Raw genomic sequence first — 19,771 nt, 5'->3', positions numbered from 1 at the left:
TTTGTGCAGAACAGAAGAGAGGGTGAGGAATGGAATAAAACAGGCCCTGAAAAATCTTCTGCTCAGAATTTGTCTCATCTGTAACTCGCAGTGCCAGCCAGGTGCCTCATCTGTTCCTCATGCAAATGTGCATTGTGTCTTGACCCACATAGAGGCAATCTGCACAGGGTAATGGATGAGTTTTTGTCACAGAGAGACAAAGCAGCACATCCGGTTAATTGAGTGGAATCCGTACGGACACAGTTTGTGGTCCTATGCTCGTTTTCTCTGTTACCGTATGTGTGTGTGAAGGGAAGAGGCAGACAGATGCTTTCATTCATAATAAATGGAAGTCACTTTACAGGCCTGGCAAACATTTCCCTGAAATGTTTTCTCATAAGTGGCTGACATCATCGCACATTGCACACATATGTGGGTGTGCGTGTGTGTGTGAAATTTTTCCGTCTGTTAATGCTATTAAAGACTCACACGGAGCTGGTTGAATCTGAAAATGCTGTTTTCATTTGAAACAACGTGGGACCACACTAGTGTTGTCAAAAATATATCTAAACATAACGATACATGTCGATAGGTTTCAGAGGTTTCACTTTTCTCTCTCTTCTCTCCGACAACAAGTTGACACATGCAGTGCTGCAGTGCCCACGTAGACCCGCTGCTCACACTCCACTGACTTTGGTCAGAAGTATTAATCTAGATGCTGTCGTACTTAACACACACTATACAAGCCTTGTTAAATATATTTATATATATCTTTACATATCTTTATATATCTTTTAATAAAAATGGAAAATTATATGCCCTGGTGTTGTGTCTGTTTTCCCCCTGGTGTAGAACACGCTATCAAATATTGATTTTCTTTTCAAGGTATTGGTCAAAGTTAGATATAAAAGATTCTTAATAAGGATTTCCTTCAAATAAAATTTGCTGATGACATCTGATTGGACTGTGACAAGAGGGCCTATAGGAGTGAGGTAGGAGAACTAGCCCTGTGTTGTCATGACAACAATCTGTCTTACCTTAAATAAAACAAAAGAAATAAGTGTTGTCTTTAGGAAGACCAGAGGGACTTGAACTGCTATTTCCATCGATAGGTCATCTGTGGAAATTGTTGTCAGTTTTAAATCTCTGGCTACACACATTAAAGACACATTCACATGGTCCCTCCAAAGCAAGGACATCCTATAGAAGACACAGCGGTGGCTATATTTTCACCAGTGAAAGAATGTTGGCAGGCTGCATCACAGTACAGTTCTGTACAGTCAGGCTGCTGAACTACAAAAACCTAAAAGGGACTGTAAAGACAGCAGCTAAAATTTCTGGCACAGAATCACAGTAACTCTATTACTGCTATTATTACACTCGCTGTAAAAAGAAAGCCCATAACATCATTAGGACTTACCATCCTGCTCGTGGACTCTTCTCGCTCCTTCCATGTAAGAGCTGTTACCAAAGCATCAAGTCTCACACCAGCTGTCTCTGTAACAGTTTTTTTTTCTGCAGGCATCCAGGCTGTTGAATAGCTGACACGCCCACAAATACTATACCGTATATTATATATAGTATGCATTGCTATGTGTGTGTTGTAAGTTTTACTATAATGTGAGTACAGTATGAGGGTCGTTGTCGGCTGTAAATGTTATAGTATGGGTAGTGTATGGTTATTTATGTGCTCAAAGGATGAGAGAGGCTGTGTCAGACAACTTTCTGAAGCCAACAAGCTGACAACAACTTCACACAGTACTTGGCCAGGTGTGGAGGTGAGAAAGTCAGCCATTTCAACATCTCTCTCTCTCCCTCGCTCACATATGAATAAATGATACTAACAGCATGAATGTCTTCCAGGAGAGACTGTTTGAAAACTTGTGCCATTATCCACATGTAAGATAGTACCAAGTCTCACCCCTCTCACTGAAGGCTGACTTTTCACTCCACCTTCCAGTGCGGCCGTATGGTATAAATTGATTTCCGTTGACCCGGACCTCAGGCTGTGTTCAGACGGACTTTAGTTCAGCTCGCTCATTCATTTCAATGAGGTCTCTGCTTTGACTCAGCTGGGGTGCTGACACAAAGGGCTCCAATAGCAAAATGCAGGATTATGTGGCAAAAAAGTTTGAGTCTAACTCAAATTTTGCCGTTTTCCGGCAAAGGGGCTGTGTTTGCCCATCAAATTTGTGGTTATAGTAATTGTAGAACCCCAACCAACACAGTCCCCTGTTTTTTTGTTTTTTCTCAGCGAGTGAGACCTCTCTTCAGTCCCCTTCTGCTCTCATTGTTTAATACAGCTGACTTCTGAATATTGTTGTTTTCAAGTGAATGGGCAAGAAGTAGTGATTTTTTTTGGCTCATGATTGCTAACTGTTACAGTAATTCCTATCCTGCTGCACTGAGATGTGGATCAAATCACTATTGTATGATTGCAAAGTTGTCTGACAAAATAAACTTAAATTACAGCTTAATTACAACAGCTGTATTGTGTTTTCTGCTATATTGACATTTACAATGAGCGATTGCAAAGAGGCTAAGAAGTGACATAAATATATATATGTATTTATGTAAATACAATATCTGCTCATTATGAATTAGAGCAACATGTTTCAGACAAGGTGGGACGGGGCAACAAAAGACTGGGAAAGCTGTAGAATGCTCAAAAATCACCTGTTTGAAACGTTCCACAGGTTAACAGGTTTATAGGTAACAGGTGATAGTATCATGATTGGATATGAAAGGGGCGTGTGGGGGGTGTGTCATTTGCAAGAAAAGATGGGCGAGGTTTGCCACTTTGTCAAACACATGATTGTATAAAGGTTATTACTACATGGGCTCAGGAACACTTATGGAAACTGTTGTTAGCAAATGCTTGCACTCTGTTTTAATTTACCTGTTACACTTTTACAAGCCGGAACAAATGGTGTGAATCACAGCAAACACACCTTTCAGACGCTTGTGTCTATGCCGGCTGATGCTGCAGTCTGACCTTACATTGAACTGCTTGCTGCTGCTCCAACAGCCGGATGAGATGATGTATTTAGTTTCCTGTCCTTAGAGATCCACCGTCTCTCGCTCTCCCTCTCTGTCTCACTTTCACTCTTCCGCTTACTGTCTCTCTCTCTCTCTCTCTCTCTCTCTCTCTCTCACACACACACATACACACACACACACACACACACATACACACACACACAAACACACACACACGCTCGCTAAAGTTTGTCCAGGTCAAGTAGGACGGAAAGGGCCGTGAAACAGGCTGCAAAGTAATTTGTGCGATTGGGAGTCCTGCCTGCTTGATGTTGGTACTTTGCGCTCTTGTTTACTTACTTTGCCTGACCTGACCCTGCATGACTGATGCTATCAGAGTGTTGGCAGTCAGTGGAGAAGCTCTTGTTTAACAGAAAGGAGACTGGTTTTAATAATCCTGCATGTGGTTTCCTCAACCAACGTAGTGTCAGTGTTAGCTCGAGGTTATAGAGTCTGGAGGGTTTATCATCGAGTTCTTCTCGCTCCCTCGCTCTTTCTCTCAGTCTCTCTCACACCTTAGAATGCTTATTATCACCACTGTTGCGTATGCAGTGAGACAGTTGCCTCATGGAGTTTATTTCAGACATGTGCTCACAGCTTGACGCCGGTTCCAGATCCACAAACCCTCTGACAAATGTTCCACGCATTTTCCGAATGATGTTCCAACATGTTCTCCTCATAGCTCCCCATCCCCACCCCCTCTTATTCTTTTCTTGTGTGTATGCGTGTTTTTATAGACAAGAGGTCACCAGTAGTCAACTCTCTTTTCTTTCCCTCCCTCTGGCTGCTCCACTTATCTCCAGCCCATCCAGTTGTTCACAGACTCACTGTGCCTTATGTTGCCTTTTCTCCTCACACGTAGTTGCTGGCTTGTCGAGAAAGATTGCTTTTAGTTTTGAAGTCTCTGTTGGAGTTCGGGAGAGGCAGAGGTTGGTGTGCGTTTAGGCTGTGAAAGACTTAAAGCAGAGGGAAGACAAAGCAATTCTGATGCTGGACAGACCCGTGCCTGGATACTTCAAGCACCGTATCACAGAGATGGGAGTTTTTCAAAGACCCATGAAGAGGAAATGGTAACAGAGAGAGACGGAGAGAAGAGGATCGGTGCCTTCTGAGAAGTGAACTAGCTTTCAGGGTAATGAGCAATGTGTGAACTTGTTAACCAGGCCTATTCTCTTTGACCTTAATTTAAACTGAGGATTAGCCATCTCATCAGAGTTCTTGGTGAAAAGCCAAGGCTTGCTTTGCCTCGAGCTAACTCAAAAGAAGGATTGGAAAGAAAATCAGCTGCTCATTCCCTCAGAGAAAGCTTTTGCATATTTCCTTTGGCAAGGAAGTTGAAGCGATTAAAAAGCTAATTTATTTGGACCGACATCAAGAAAAGAAAAACACACCGCATTTACATTATTGCAGTAATGGATTTGGATCAGTTCTATAGCTCAACCCAGGAGCATGCTGTTTATCTACCTGGATTCAGCTCATCAAAGGATCCAAGAATTTATTGATAATCTCCGTCTTCTCAGGCAATGGAGCTTCGTAGGAGAATTAAACTGAGAAAGCTAGAACATAATTTGGGCCACACACAAAATACACCAGCTGAAAGAAGATGCTGCAGTAGCATTGTGTGGGGGACAGAAATGTCTAACGCCACGCAACACAAGGACACATGGGGGGTTTCTCTGCTTGGGAGATCCTGTAAAAGTTCCGGATCAGGCATACTACCCTGGTGGCCTTGGCGACAGTGTGTCTCCATGGCAGCAGGGCTGTTATTGGCAGGGTTGCTGGCACTGTCTCAGGCCTGGTGCGTCAACGCCATACACGAGAATCTGCTGTGGTTCGCTCAGCTCACGGTAGGAGTTGTGTTACTGTTTTAATTTGAACCTTTAATTAACCAAGCACATTGCAGACAAGCTATCGCTCACAGTAGCAGCATGTGGGAAGTGTTCCAAGGGGATCAGTCAGTAACACATTAACACAATCCTCAGCGGTCCATTTACAGACCAAGATTCTTGTAGCTGAAATGGCAAATTGTGGTCGTGTAAAGCCAGAATTAATCATATTTATTCTAGAATTAACCATATTTATTCATTTATGCATGTTCAGTTTTACAGAACAATGGGCACATTTACGTGGAACTCTGAGTAATGGTTTTATAAAACCCCCAGCAAATTTGTCATCATTATCATGTGATTGTTATACCCCTTTCACACTGGTCAAAAAACCCACTAATAACTGCTAACATTTGACTTTTCTGTGCAATGTATATACAATCTGAGTAGGGGCTGGGCAATATGGCCTGAAAATTATATCGCAATATTTTTAGGCTATATCTCGATATGCGATATATATCTCTATTTATATCTCCTCAAAAGCACTTAAATAATGCTACTACTGGGAGACTGAAATACCGTCTCTGTTGCGACAACATTGATGACAATTGGTTGTTTCACAAAATATTAACACAATGACATTTTAGATAGATAATCATCAGCAATGCAGATATAATGACTAAGTGAGTAAAGACAAGTATGAGTGGAACACTTCACTGTAATGCAGCCTTTAAAAGCAGGAAAAAACACCATGCATGCATTATCACGATCTAACGATATCCAAAATCTAAGACAATATATAGTGTCATATCACGGTAATGATATAATATCTTTATATTGCCCAGCCCTAATCTGAGTGTATATTACTGGGATTTACGCAAGAGTCAGTTGACCCTGCAGTAGGCACAGGTTTTTTATTACATATATAGTATATCATTTATTTGCTTTTTCAGGCTAGATGCTTTGACATGTGGTGAAGTCAAGGCTGTTGGCTTATTAATATCTTTCCGTCTGTCTCAGTCAAGCAGCGCTTGAACATTGAAAAAGTGACAGTTGTTTGTTCCTTTTCTGTGGTCGGAGCTTTGTCAGCTGCCTGATCAGCACTGGGCATGTGCAACTCTCAACGTTATCGATGATTTCAGCTCCGGAAAAAACAATGTGTTTATTCCAGAATATTATTGAAACAAGTTTAACATTTTCTCGATGTAGTCTGATAAAATATAATATCTGCCGCTTTTCTACTTTTCCCTTTTTTCCGGTGCGATCGTGATGACGAATGGGAAATACAAGAGGAAAAAAACAGAGAGGCAAACTCGTCCAGTGGCAATGTGAAAGGAATGAAGTGCTGATTATTTGCAGTTTTATCTGTGTTTAAAAAACCTGCGTACACACGCTAATTTTGGTGGAAAAAGTCGAGCATTTGACATACAGAGCATGTTTGAATGTCACTTCCTGGTGGTTTTGTCCTTTTCAGTACAATAGCTTAAGTTTTAATGCAAATGAAAATCAGGCTGCCAAAATATCAGTGGTTACAGTTTGAGTTGACTAAAACATTTTGTGTGTATGAATTTGTTTTTATTTTCTTTTTATGTGGGATGAGCTAGGGGAGACACTACAGGGGAATAAATTCTATTTTTTTGATAAAAGATATCACCATGAAATTTCCCCAGTTGATTACTTACATTAAGGAAATTAGTTATGAAAATAAAACTGAGATTTTATCTGATTTAAAAATTGACTAGTTTGCATAGATTTCCAGAACAGAAATCAGAAAATTGGGTAAAGCCAGGTTAAAAAACATTTGTTCCATTTTGTTGATGTATTAGAGACACATTTTTTACAGGTGGAATTTTAAATATCTCTTTTTATCACTCCATAAATCACAAAATACTGCCACAGCCATTAAAAAAATCAATTTTCACCATGTCTTTTATGTAAAAACAATGTTATATAAATCAGCCTATGAATGATATATGAAGAAACCTTCAGAGTACAGATAGGAATAAAACTGGAAGGTTTGGTTTGTGTTTGTGTGACTGAAGTGGACATTTATGGCTCAGTCCGTGAAAGAAACCCTCATCTTGAGAAAACAGCCTTTCAAAGTATGTATTTTAATAATTCATACTTTTTTTAGACAATGGATGCTGAAAAGGGAAAATAATAAGCTAATAGATATCATCATGAAGCCTGCGCAGTTGATTATTTACATGAAGACAATTATTTCTTGTATTTAAAATGTTCTGATATTGTATGTTCAATTATGCAAATGAGGCAATATCTAATTAAATAGATAATGATTCATCTGCATTACTTTAAACATTTTTTCTTCACTATTCTGAAAGACGACATGCTATGGAAGCAAAATAGCTGACAAGTGCATGAAAAATGTTGTTTTTGCCTGTAGTGTCTCCTATTATTCATAATCACTGGAAAAAGCTATCAAAATAGAATAGTAACACTCAGATAAATGCAGATTGACTGCATTTATCTGTGGAATAATACTAATACTAATAATAATAATAGTACAAAAACAATTTGACAGACTTACCTCAGTTAAATCACATAACCAATGTGTCAATTTATATATCACTATAGTCAAAGAATTTCTATTTAGTCAAGCACAGCTGGAAGAACTATCTACAAACTGTATCTGACAGATTGATGATCAATTTAATATTCTGCAGCTGCTTGTTCACTGTTTGCTCTCTGTTTTTACGCCCCAGTGGGACAGTAATCATGCTTGGCAAGCAGGAAATCTCCTGGGTAGACATCTTCCAAGCACATACACACACACACACACACCGCGTTACCTGTCTTATTGTTGAGGATTACGAGTGTATTAGCTGCTTTGCCTCTTTCCTCCATGTTTCTGTCATGTCTTGCCAGGATAGCTGTTTTCCATATTAAAGAGAACAGAAGTGCTTGGTTTCATCCAACCAAATTCTCATTTCTACTTTCAGGAAGTGGAGCGGGAGATATCCTTTCGGACAGAGTGTGGACTATACTACTCATACTTCAAGCAAATGTTGCAGGCCCCGTCCATACAGGAAGGTATGCACTATGCTTATGATGATTTCTCTGTATGTATCACACCAATATTGAACTTAAATTCAATTTAGAGCCAGTCCATTTATGTCATCCTTGATTTTATTTGATTTTATTGTGTATTTTCTAGCCTTCACAAAACCAAAAACACGAGAGCCAAAGTGAAAGGTGTAAGTGTAAACTGTTGTATTATCTGACATAACCTAAGCTGCAAATTGGGATGCAACAGTTATTGATATTGACAGTATTTATTCATCTGAGGAAAAATCCCAGTTTCACAATTAACATGCTTTTATTTATTTGACAACACTACGGATGTATAAAATTGCATAAGCATTTTTATTTCAAGTTTTTCTGTGAATTTTGTCCCCAAACATTGTCTTTTAAAAAAAAAATTAAAAAGCAAATTCTGCCTAACCAAATAATGCAGTACCTAATAATTAATATAAAAATCAACTAAAGTCAGGTCAGTGCAGTTTTAGTAAACATGAATGTGTTATAAAGCTTTTTCCCTGCTTTGTTGCTGTTTGTGTACCTTGCACTGAAAGCCCAACTCTTAAGCAATGCATCAGTGGTGTTTTTGCGCATACAAACACCGAAACAACATGTCCACAGAAGTTGGTCAGTGCTTTGTGTAAGACTGATTTAATATGAGGTCCAACTTTCTGAGTCTGAAATCTGATCTTCAGGGGGCCTTCAAGTTGAAGTTGTTGATTTTGAAGCTGAAAAATTCTGCCTTCTGATCTTACATTTTTCTTAATCATACTTACATAATGATAGGACTACTTAGCTGTACACTGCAATACAAGTACAATGCTGTTTCTTTATTTCTGTAAATGTTCTTTCTTCCACATGATCATCAGCTGCTGAGGAGACTTTTCTTGCCTGGGGCATGCAGCCTTAGCCCCAGTGTCTTAGCAGGATATCATTACTCTATCTATCAAACACATTTTCTCTTACAGGATTCTTGTTTTAAAACGAGTCAGCTGGAATAATTAAAGAGTCAGCCAGAGACAGTGTTTTCAGCCGACTGATGGAGCTAACATTAGCGTAATTAGGAAGCAGCTGCAGCTGACAAAATGTGGTGGTGACAGTTGCGTTTTGAGCCAGCAAAAGTGAGGGTACCGGCTGAGGTGATGGGCGACTTTTGCCAATCTTTGTCTGAAATTAACAACCCATTTTTTAAAAATGACTAAAGATTTTGAGTGTTAAATTTTGTCACTGTTACAATTGTCAACTGCATATGTGCCATATGGGGACTGAAAGCTTGGGGTAACGGTCACTTTGGGTTAACAACCAGACAATTGCAGGATAACATCACAATCCAGTAATTTCTTTTAAGGATCAAGGTACAGCATTGGGTTGCACAACAAAATGAAAGTATGCCCTCATGCTGCATGAACAGCACATATACATACACATGGATATTTTGATCACAGTTATTTTGTGAGACTATTACAATTATTCAGACATGGTCTTTATATAATATCTCAAAATAGCCAGTTATGGCTAGAGACACCAGATGGCTGTCTCTATCTACTCTTACAGAGAGACGGAAACTTTTCCCTCTTTTTTCCAACCAGACCAAACAAATCACCACAGTTTCTCGTGACGCACAGTCTGGTCTGAGGGAAATTAGTCTAATTATTTTGTTCCCATTATCATGTAAAATTCCTATTTGGAAACGGGCCTAATTTTCCTCTTAGGCAAATAATTGCGCTGAAGGCTAATCAGTTGAGGAACTGGCTGACCTCCATTTCTGTCTGAGTCAACTTCTTTTCCTGTTGCTGGTGAATAGCTTGATATGCTGAAACTACAATAGATTTAAGTGTTAATGTTAAGGAACGGAGGCGAAAAATGTAGGGATGGAAGGAAGGATAGAGTGATGGCATAATGGAAAGAAGGATAGAGTGATGGCATAATGGAAGAAATGGGACAATAAAAGATTGATGTTGGAAAGGAAAAAGTCAGGTGTGAGAAAGTAAGCAAGGATGGAAGAAAGGAGACATGAATGGAGAACAAGAATGAGAAATACAGAAGCAGGGATGAGAGGAAAGGTATAAGGAAAGAAAGAGCTAAGAAAGGCACAGGAGGAGGAATTTAAAATGAAAGGTAGAAAGAATAGTGGGAAAGGCACGATGACTGTATGAAAATGAATGAATGAAGTGGAGTGTATTGTGTGTTGGGGTGGTAGTGTGTACTATTGTTGATGGTTTTTACGGTGTTACGTGGATCAGGAACACAGCAGTGATCAGGCTGACACATCCCAACCTGCAGCACAACCTCAGCCCTCTGCTGCTAGTTTGTTGTCACACTTTATTTCCTTCAAACCAAATACATAGTAATGATACTGAGCTCACATAATGTCAGTACCAGTCTTTGTGCATGGCATGATAATGCCATTGGCAAAGAATAATTTTGGTTTATTCCAAGTTTGGTGTTTCTTTTTCATATTTTAAGTAACAGGCAAAAAGACACCAACAGTCTGTTAATTAAACTGGTTTTAAACGAACCCTGCAGTTTAACTAATCTTATTTGGAAGAGAAAATGAAGGTGAAATTGTAACTATCACATTCTGAACAATGATATCCTGATTGAACTTTGACCAGAGATGGGATGTAGTAACCAAGCACATTTACTCAAGTGCTATACATAAGTGCAAATGTGAGGTACTTGTTCTTTTCAGGTGACTTTCAGCTTCTACTCCTCTATGTTTCAGATTCTTACTTTCACTGGACTACATTTATCAGCTTTAATTGCTAGTTACTTTACATATGAGGAGCTTACAAAATGTGTTTTGTTTTACATAAATTAAACTAACAGTTTATACAAGCAATGAGTTGATTGACAGAAAATTAATTGGCAACTATTTTGATAAAACATTTTGTGGTTCATGCATCAAATTCTCCACTGTGAGAGTTGAATGCCTTTTCTTTGATTTATTTATTTATCTTTTTATTTATTTACTTATCTATTTATTTTAACAATGTTAATTTATTTTTAATATTTTCTTTTATTATTTGTTAAACAAAACAAGCAGTGTGAAGGTGCCACATTAGTTGCAGTTCCTTGCAAAATAGTTAAAAATGAGCTCCACCTCAACCAATTACAAGCATCAAATATTGTGTTACGACCCCAGAGGTCGTATAAACATTTCTATTGTATGCTGTAATTGCCTCCGTGCTTTAATGTCCCTCTGTGTCACCTGAGTGTGTGCGTGTGTGGCTGTGATTGGTTGCAGGTGTGTTTGGTTAATTGAGTGAGTGTAGGTTGTCCAGGGAGCTGATTGGTTCCTGCCTCAAAGCCAGAAGTGTAAAGGCCAGCCCTTCCCAGTTCCTGGGGGCTCTCCTCTCTCAGCCAGTCTGTTTGTGTGCTAGATGTGTTTTAAAATAAAACCTTTAAAAATGCTTTGCTGCTGGTGGTGCTTGAGGGATGGGAAGAGGGGAGTCTCATTTACATGTTGTGCCAGGGTTTGTCCTCGGCCCTGGTCGTAACAATTGGGCGCTTGTCCGGTATCTAAATGTCCATGAGGTGAGGTTAATGTGGTTCAGTTTTTGTGGCTGTATTAGCGGCCTTTAGTCTTAACTTATTTGTTATTGTTGCTCAATGTTAAGTTGTGTTTTTGACTGAGTACCCTGACTAGATAGCTGCTGGGCAAGTTCAAAATTTACCACTTTTTTATTTTGCCTTTCTTATTTTTGGTGGTAATCCTGAGTGGGGGCATGCTTCAGTGTATTGCAGTTGACTACATTCCTGGTCTTCGGTGATGCACTGAGTTCAGCGTTTAAAGACGCCTCGACCTCGGCAAGCCACTGAAGACTAGCTAGGTGAGTTCGCCATCTCGGTAGGCAGGTAAAGTTTGGGTGTCTCTGCAGTTTCTTTCCTTTAGTTTTATACTTTGCACATGAAACTTGGTTTTGCGTGAGATGGCTGCTTTTGTTTTGGTCACTTGGGTCACGTTGTGATGTGTGGCTGTAATTAATACTCTTTTGTGTAGTAACTTGTAGTTTGTGACCTTTGTGGTAACTGTACTCCACTTTTGTTGGGTCACTCGTGGTTGCAGCTTAGGTGTAAACTGGCTTATTTTCAAGACATAACATTGTTATGAAGTCATGACTTTTGTTTGTACAGTAGCTAGCACCTATGTTACATCTGACAGACCTGCAGACCTGGGATTTGTATTACTACAGTGGTGTTGTATGGTATTAGTACTTTTACTTAAGTAAAGGATGTGAATACTTCACCTCCACCACTGATTTTGAGCAACCTTACCTGCTGTAGCTTGGCGCAATTATTTTCTCCAGTGTGATTATTTTCAACATTTCAGTGAAATTTTTTTTGCCCACTTGGGGGCAGAAAAGAAAGCAATATTTTGCCAAATTTTTAGCAAACAGTTGCCTTTTGGCACATCCAGCAGGTATGAAGCAGCATTAGCATTCTATTGGAGCCATGTTGGGCAACTTGACAGATGTCAGTCCAATAATTACTTTCCTTCAGTTCTGTCGTACTCCCCACCGACCTGGGGAAAACATCTCTTTAAGCAGCTCCACTATGTTCACTACCTTGTCACCAACTTTGCATGTCTGTAGTGTACAGCACTGTTTTTTACACCTTAAACCAACACTGATGAGAGCAGAAACAGTGAGGTTGCATATCATCAAACCAAAACGGCACGCTGTGAGAGGCCAAAACACTCTGTAGAGCTGAGGGGAGCTGCAGTCAGGTGATATATCTCTTTAGGTTCATCGCTCACATGTAAGTAGTCAGTCATGACCCATTGTTAATATGCAGTGAAACTATGGCTGCATGTAAAAAAAAAAGATTATATAGCACTTTTTTCGACAGATACTGTGATATGTTTCACAATTAGTGGGAATGATCATTTTTGCATCACAGTTTTCACTTTAATAATTCCGTTAATTAGTTATCTTGATGATGTGAAATTTGTTGGAGTCTGGACCAAACAAACATGTTTTCTTACATCTGGAGGATGTTTTGTCAGAAGATTTGTAGGCCAGGCCTTTTCCTTAGCACTACAGTACTTCATTATAGTGCTGTTTTGTCACACATTTTACCTTTATCTAAACCTTACAGCTTCTGCAATTTGACCATATTACAATTCCAATAATGTTGCGGCCCTTTTACAAACAGCAGCATTAAATCTTCTTTGGAACAACTTTGTCGTCCTCATACAGGATTTCCCGTTGTAAATTGATTAGCAGTGGTAGTATGTCTAACCGTAACCGTAACCCCAAACCTAACCCAGATCTTGATACAGCTCGTCTCATGATAGATTTAGTCAGTAAATGACTTTTGCGGTGTTTGCTGTGCCAAAGCTTTCCTCTGCTATTAGTGTGAAAGTGTTGTAGAAAAGGAAGCACAGCAGCACTTAGTTTTTAAATTCAGCAAAGCAAGTGATGTTTTGAGGGCTTCCAAGGTTGAATGCACTGATGGGTTCAGACATCCATTGTGCTTTCAGCAATTAAAGGCTTGAATTCAAGCAGAACAATCTGTGGTTTTAGAGGTTGACAGAAATTTCAAACACTGTTATTGTGCTTTAATAGCACCATACTCTGTAAATTAGCAGTGAGCTTTGAGAAACATTCATAGCCCTGCCTCCCTGGTTATCACAAAGACTAGAATAATTGTTTTCAGTCTATGTAGCTGTGAAGAAATGGTGGCATTTTCAAAGTGTGTGTGTGTGTGTGTGTGTGTGTGTGTGTGTGTGTGTGTTTCTAGGGCTCTCAGATTTGATCCATGACAACTTGACAGAATCCAAGAGGACCATAAATCTCCTACAGCGAATGAATATCTACCAAGAGGTCTTCCTCAGTATTCTCTACAGATTGTTGCCCATACAGGTAACACATCACTCAGCTGTCAGCTACTTACAATGGGTTTATAAAACACAAGAGATTAGAGTGATGACTGCCACTATCACAGAATGATTGACTGTATGTTTGACTTTTCTCGTCGTTTCAAGGCCCGTGTAATTAGACCTTCTCATTGTGTGAGAAATGTGTGAATAATGTAACACTCCAATATTTTGTTCTTTTGTCATTGTTATTCACCAAGAAGTCATATTAGTGACTGTTAGGCATTTTGAGGTGCTGTGGCATTTTACATTTTGTTCCTTTAGCTGACAGTGTTTGGCTCACTTGTACTTGTCACACTGGAGGAAAAGGTTTCTCTATTGGCATATCAATTAAGAGAGAAACAGCTGCTTAGCTTTCTCAGCGATCTTGCTGTGACAGGAATGCCAGGAAGTAAAATATCAGACCAAACTTTGAAAATGCCACAGTATTCCTGAGTGCCACAGTCAGTCGCTGTCACTCTCTGAGTGTTCATTTGCAGTGCCTAATAAACTTATGGGGTGTGTGTGTGTGTGTGTGTGTGTGTGTGTGTGTGTGTGTGTGTGTTCCAGTCATATCTGGAGCCAGTGTATTTCTACATTTACACAGTGTTCTCGCTACAAGCTGTGTACGTGATCGCTCTGTACCTGACAGCATGGCTCCTGTCTGGTTCCTGGCTGGCTGGTACGCTCACTGGGGTCTGGTACATCCTCAACAGGTGGGTAATAACTGTATGTTCATTTGGGATGGGTGTTATTATTTAACGGTACTACTACTCTTACTAATACTGGCTATCGATCCGGCACATACACACCTGAGTTATTAACCTTTACTATTAGTCAGCCGAATATTTAGCTATCCTATTTTGGATGACATCTGATTGAATACTGAGTTAAAGGATAAGTTACAAATCAGTCATTATCTACTCACCCCATGCCAATGGAAGGTCAGGTGAAGATTGTATTCCACAAAACATCTCTGGAGCTTCACAGCAAAACAGCGTTGCAGCAATCTCTGAGCAATGTTTTAAATGATTTTTAAAAAATAAAATGAAATAATCAACGTAAAATGGCTCCAGGTGTAATTGTTACAACATCTTGTCGTTTTTTGCTGTCCTGTTTTTTAAATAAATGAAATGTACTATTGACTAGTCAAATAAAGAGGTTGTTGAGTGCCAGGTTTTTCTTTGGACAGAGCCAGTCTAGTTGTTTTGTGTTGTTTCCAGTGTTCCAGACATGACTGGTATTGGTGAGTTTAAACAGTGTGCATGACTTTGCAATTTACATTGCGATGACTGGTCTGATGCAGCAGCATCATAAAACAAGGAATAAGCATATTGCCCAGAAAAGATTGACCTATTGCTCCAACAGTCTGGTTGTGCTGGGCATCTAGTGGTTAAGAACACCCCTCTAGTTGTCTTCAGTGTGTGTTAGTGGTTGGACCTATTTGTTTGCCTGGTGTGTAGCGATAATTGAAATGAGTTCAGAAAGCCTGTTGGCATTTTCTCTGCTTTCCTTTTGTATCAGTGCAAGGCTCTGTTTGTGTAGTGACCCCTGTAAACAATAAAAAGAAGGGTCACAGAGTGTAGTTTTACAACTTTAAACATTTCAAAATGTACACAAAGAGCTGCCATGATCACACAGAAAACAGAGTTTGAGCCCGATCTAAACTGATTCCTCTGGGTTTTTTTTTTCCAATAAATACACAAACCACAGGAAGTTGTTGTGAGTAAGACATATTGATATTATTTTTAAAAACTGATTTCCACCATCCACCCATCTCTCCACCCCTCCTCTGCTCCCTCTCTCCCTCCTATCAGGGTAGATACCACTCGTGTGGAGTTCACCATCTCCCTCAGGGAGAACTGGTCTCTGCCCTTCCTAGCGCTGCAGGTCACGGCTATTACCTGTTACCTACGGCCTCAGCTCACCGCCCTACAGCAGGTACACACAAGCCAACACTACATCAAAGCCTTTGAACACGCAACCCAGCTGCTCGATAACCAGCCGCCACTCAAAGGGCTCGAAGCGCAGCTGAAATGTGCCGTTAGCATTAGTTCAAGTGTCTAACCCCAATGTGTTTGTTTGTGTTCTCCTCCTCAGAAGGTGATGGTGTGGTTGATGTATGTGACCACATTCTGTTTCTGTCTGACATGGCAGTTCAACCAGTTCATCCTGCTTGTTCAGGCTCTCATCATATACACCCTCGACTGTGTGGACTTCTTAACAACGACACAGGTATGGCTAAAAGAAGGCTATACTTGAAGGGTTATTTCCGTGGCTGTGTTGTAAAAATGAGAATTGTTAGCAGAGCACATAAACCAGATAAGATTTCTAGCACCTTGGTTTATCTCCGCTGACCAAAATTGGTGGAGTTTATTCCTGTAATGGAAATATAAACTATTATGATACTGTAAGATACATTTGACAAAATTGTTTTGGGACATATCTTTTGAAACAGCATCTCAGCCTCAAGCCTCTGGGTGGGTGTTTTGCTCGGAGCTACTAACTGTATTATGTCACATTGAATATACTTTGAACATTCATACGCAGTGCTTTTTGTCCTTTAAACATAGCTGAAGTGTTTTAAGTTGTCTGCCTCTTTACAGAGTTCAACATTTGGGGGGACCCAGCGTAAGCTAGCGAGCTAGGCTAACTAACTTTAACTTGGAAAATAGTTGGCTAATGTTGCACTGATTCCTTCCAGATGTTTCCCTCCAGTCATGTTATTTTAACACCCACTGAACCATTGGCAGCTCCCATATACCCAGTCTTTGTAGGTCTCACTTTTTCCAAAGGAAGGGTCTTGCTACGCTTCGCTGTCTTTCTTTAATGGGTCCATGAAATGCCTCAGTTTTTCTTTGAGAGCAACCTTTCAGTAACCAATGGTCATTACTCATAGGTGTTACTGTAATGGCTGACATGATCACACATTACCTACCAGAACTGTTCCACAGCAGCACCATGTGTATCTTTCTCCAGGTGACCACTCTATACCTTGTTCAAGTGAGCGGTCTCCTCAGTGTGTGGCTCCTCCAGTTCTGTAACTCCATGATACTGGGATCACTGGTTCTGAGCTTCATCGTAGCCACACTCTTCATCAGACACTTCCAGGTCTGTGTGTGTGTGTGTGTGTGTGTGTGTGTGTGTGTGTGTGTGTGTGTGTGTGTGTGTGTGTGTGTGTGTGTGTGTGTGTGTGTGTGTGCGTGCCCGTGATGTGTGATACAGAGAATAAAAGTGAGAGTTTGCCTTCAGACAGTTGTGTTAGCTTGTTTACGAACACAGATGGAAGATTAGGTTGCACTACAAATGAATTAAAGAGGCCCATGCTGCAGCCAGTTTTTGCAAAACATAATTTCAGTTGTTATGCTGCAGACGGCTTTTTCCTGTCAGTTCTAAATGTAATTTAGTTAAATCAGATCTTATCACAGCAACAATTACAGTAACATTAAATGTGACAGGATGGAAGAGGAACGAGAGGAAGGCTGAGAATCAGAAATGGATGAGAGATTTGATTTCTGGCTTTAAATAATTTGTGTGCAGTAACTACATGCTGTAACTGTGGCAGATTGGAATTAAATCTGCCATGTGTAATCCATTCTAATATGTTTAAGACGTGTTGATTGAGACATGTGACTTTGACTTTAGAGTTAACTTAACACCAACGACCCAGTTCTGAACTTTTAACTTTTTTTTTTTAACTTTTATGTCCTCCCAAGCCCAAATACTAAAATATATGATATAAGTATCAGCTCTTCATTTTCCCGACAATAGATTGAACATTTTGGCAGTGCAGACGGGCACATTAATTCATTACGAGAAACGAAGTTCTGTAACTAAAACTTCAAATATTTATCTTTTGCCGGGTTAAAAGAAAAACTTCTTCAACAGCATATTTTATCAGCTGAAGCTAATTAATGTTAATGGCTGCTGTCTGCTGTCTGTCAGCGAGTGTCTGCACTCAACCAAAAATTATTTGTGAGATAAAAGACGCATCACTCTGCACAATCCCCAGTGGATTGTGTGTTTTTGTTTTATTCAACAAGATCAACAAAACTGGCAAAACTTCTCTCTCGAGAAAAGATCTGGGCACTTCACATTAATTGCAGTTGTCAGAATCTCCCAGTTAAACTTCTTCATTGTTCGTTCATGTAATCAAATGAATAATTCTGAATCAGGACCTCAGAGCAAGAGACAGAACAAAAAGTACAGACCAAGTTTAAATCAGTACATTTTTGAGATTTTTTTTACTTTTGTTACAAAGTCACTGATCATTTTGCTTTTGGAAAGTAAAAAGTGGGTTTTGATAATACCAGTTCAGGAGTTGCTCTAGACTTTTTCATTGAGTCTGACTAATTTGTTCCTTGCAAAACAATCGCTTGATCTCATCCGTGGTTTATAACATGGAGTGGCTCATTAGTTTAAAAAAAAAAGGATATTTTGTCATCTGAAAATATTGTCAGCCCTTGCAGACAGTGTTGTCTACATGAAAAGAAAAATACAGGTGACGCTGTATGTGTCTGCTTTCTAAATGTAAAAGTGCATTATGAATAGAACAGATGTACTGACCCATCTCTGGTTGCTGGTCATGCAGTCTGGTCTGAAGACAGGAAGCCTGCTGGTTCGTCTGGGCAAACTGCTTCTCCACAGCGCCATGGTTCTCCTCCTCACCTTCACCATCAACTACCTGGCCAAGGTGCTCCTCTTCTTCCCTTGCCCCCATCCTTCTTTTGTCATTCTCTACTCACTGCTTCTATCTTCTTATTCACTATCCTCTCCTTCCTTTTTCTGCCTCATCCTGTTTTCCTTTCTCTCTTATACCCCATTTTTCTCCAGATCTCATCTCCTTGCCTTGTTGGTCTGTGTACCTGTGATCTCTCTCCCTCCTCTTCTCTCCTTGCCTTGCACTTTCGTTTCCTGTATTACTTCTGCTTCACTCTCTCACACTTGTCTTTCCCCTGATACACTCCACAACCTCCTTCTACTGCAGTCCTCCTCCTGCTCCTCCTCCTCACCTTCTCCTCATGTATCTAACATTCGTAGGTATGGTGCAAGGTCACCATATGATCTCACCCTATGAATTTACTTATTCATCGTCTCAGAATGCTGCAGAATCTTTCACCTTGACAACATGAACGTATCTGTGTGTGTGTTTACAGAAAGCACTTCAGCTCAGATCAGATGAACACATCTTCAAGTTCATCAAGTCAAAGTTTGCCCTTGGGCCGACGAGGTATGTGCACACACCCGTAGACGCATACACGCTCATCTATAGATTCACACTCTCCTGCTCTTGAACACAGTCACACACCACTCTCATGAAACCAGGTTTTGACACAGGGGCTCGCTCACACACATTATAGTGCATACACACAGTCTGCACCCATGCTCACCTCTTGAGTTGATCCAGCGCGACTGTGTTATTCACTAAGCACCAGTATTGTAGCACCTGGAGCGTTAGTGTGTGTGAATAATAGATGGCGGGGTAACAACAGCAGGCCTCCCATCGATCAGATACTTTGTGTGTGTTGAGCAGCTCAGCCACTGGATAGCTGCTCCGGGGTGGCAGATAACACAGCTCACAACCCAACGCCACACAACTGCTACTTCAATTATTCAGGAGGCAGTGGAAAATGCAATGGTTGCTCCACACTCCATCTCTGCCTCTGCCTCTGTTCCTGCCTCTCTCACTCGCAGAGACTTATTCCTTCTCTCTGACTGTTTCTTGTTCTTATCCCTCGAGTTTAGTTCTGCGTTTTGAGATATCTCAATTCTCAGTTCAATTACTTATCAGCACGGCTGTTTGTCAGGGAGTATTGCCAATGTTATGCGCAAAATGTACACTCCAAAGAAAAAACAGGTGTATGCTGTAGATTGAAGCCATATTGTGATGATAAATTCAGCTCATTTTGAAAGCATTTCTTATATAATTGTACACATTTGTGTGTCTCTTCCTGTTAACGTGACAGAAATATACAGTATCTTTACATAAGCAGACAAGACATCTTGTTTCTTTTAGTTGTGTCTTTAA

General features: G+C 40.0%; 1 protein-coding gene across 4 annotated transcripts in view; it reads left to right on the top strand.

Moving 5' to 3' along the window:
* The window catches only part of dpy19l3 (dpy-19 like C-mannosyltransferase 3), a 76,693-nt gene that overhangs the window by 8,242 nt on the left and 48,680 nt on the right, over positions 1–19,771 (top strand). For 2 of the 4 annotated variants that reach the window (XM_084349152.1, XM_084349151.1), the window contains exons 4-11: positions 7,805–7,895; positions 13,629–13,750; positions 14,314–14,459; positions 15,561–15,684; positions 15,844–15,978; positions 16,723–16,854; positions 18,335–18,436; positions 18,900–18,973. In XM_084349152.1, the coding sequence (XP_084205278.1) occupies positions 7,805–7,895; positions 13,629–13,750; positions 14,314–14,459; positions 15,561–15,684; positions 15,844–15,978; positions 16,723–16,854; positions 18,335–18,436; positions 18,900–18,973 (926 nt within the window). Of the gene's footprint in view, positions 1–4,630; positions 4,866–7,804; positions 7,896–13,628; positions 13,751–14,313; positions 14,460–15,560; positions 15,685–15,843; positions 15,979–16,722; positions 16,855–18,334; positions 18,437–18,899; positions 18,974–19,771 lie in introns of those variants that run through there. The other 2 variants (XM_084349150.1, XM_084349149.1) reach the window with 2 other exon arrangements.

This window comes from Pagrus pagrus (assembly GCF_965226575.1).
Source record: "Pagrus pagrus genome assembly, chromosome: 1".
In the NCBI taxonomy this organism is placed as follows: domain Eukaryota; kingdom Metazoa; phylum Chordata; class Actinopteri; order Spariformes; family Sparidae; genus Pagrus; species Pagrus pagrus.
Note: the sequence above shows the minus strand (reverse complement) of the source record. Positions and strands in the feature narration are given on the sequence as shown.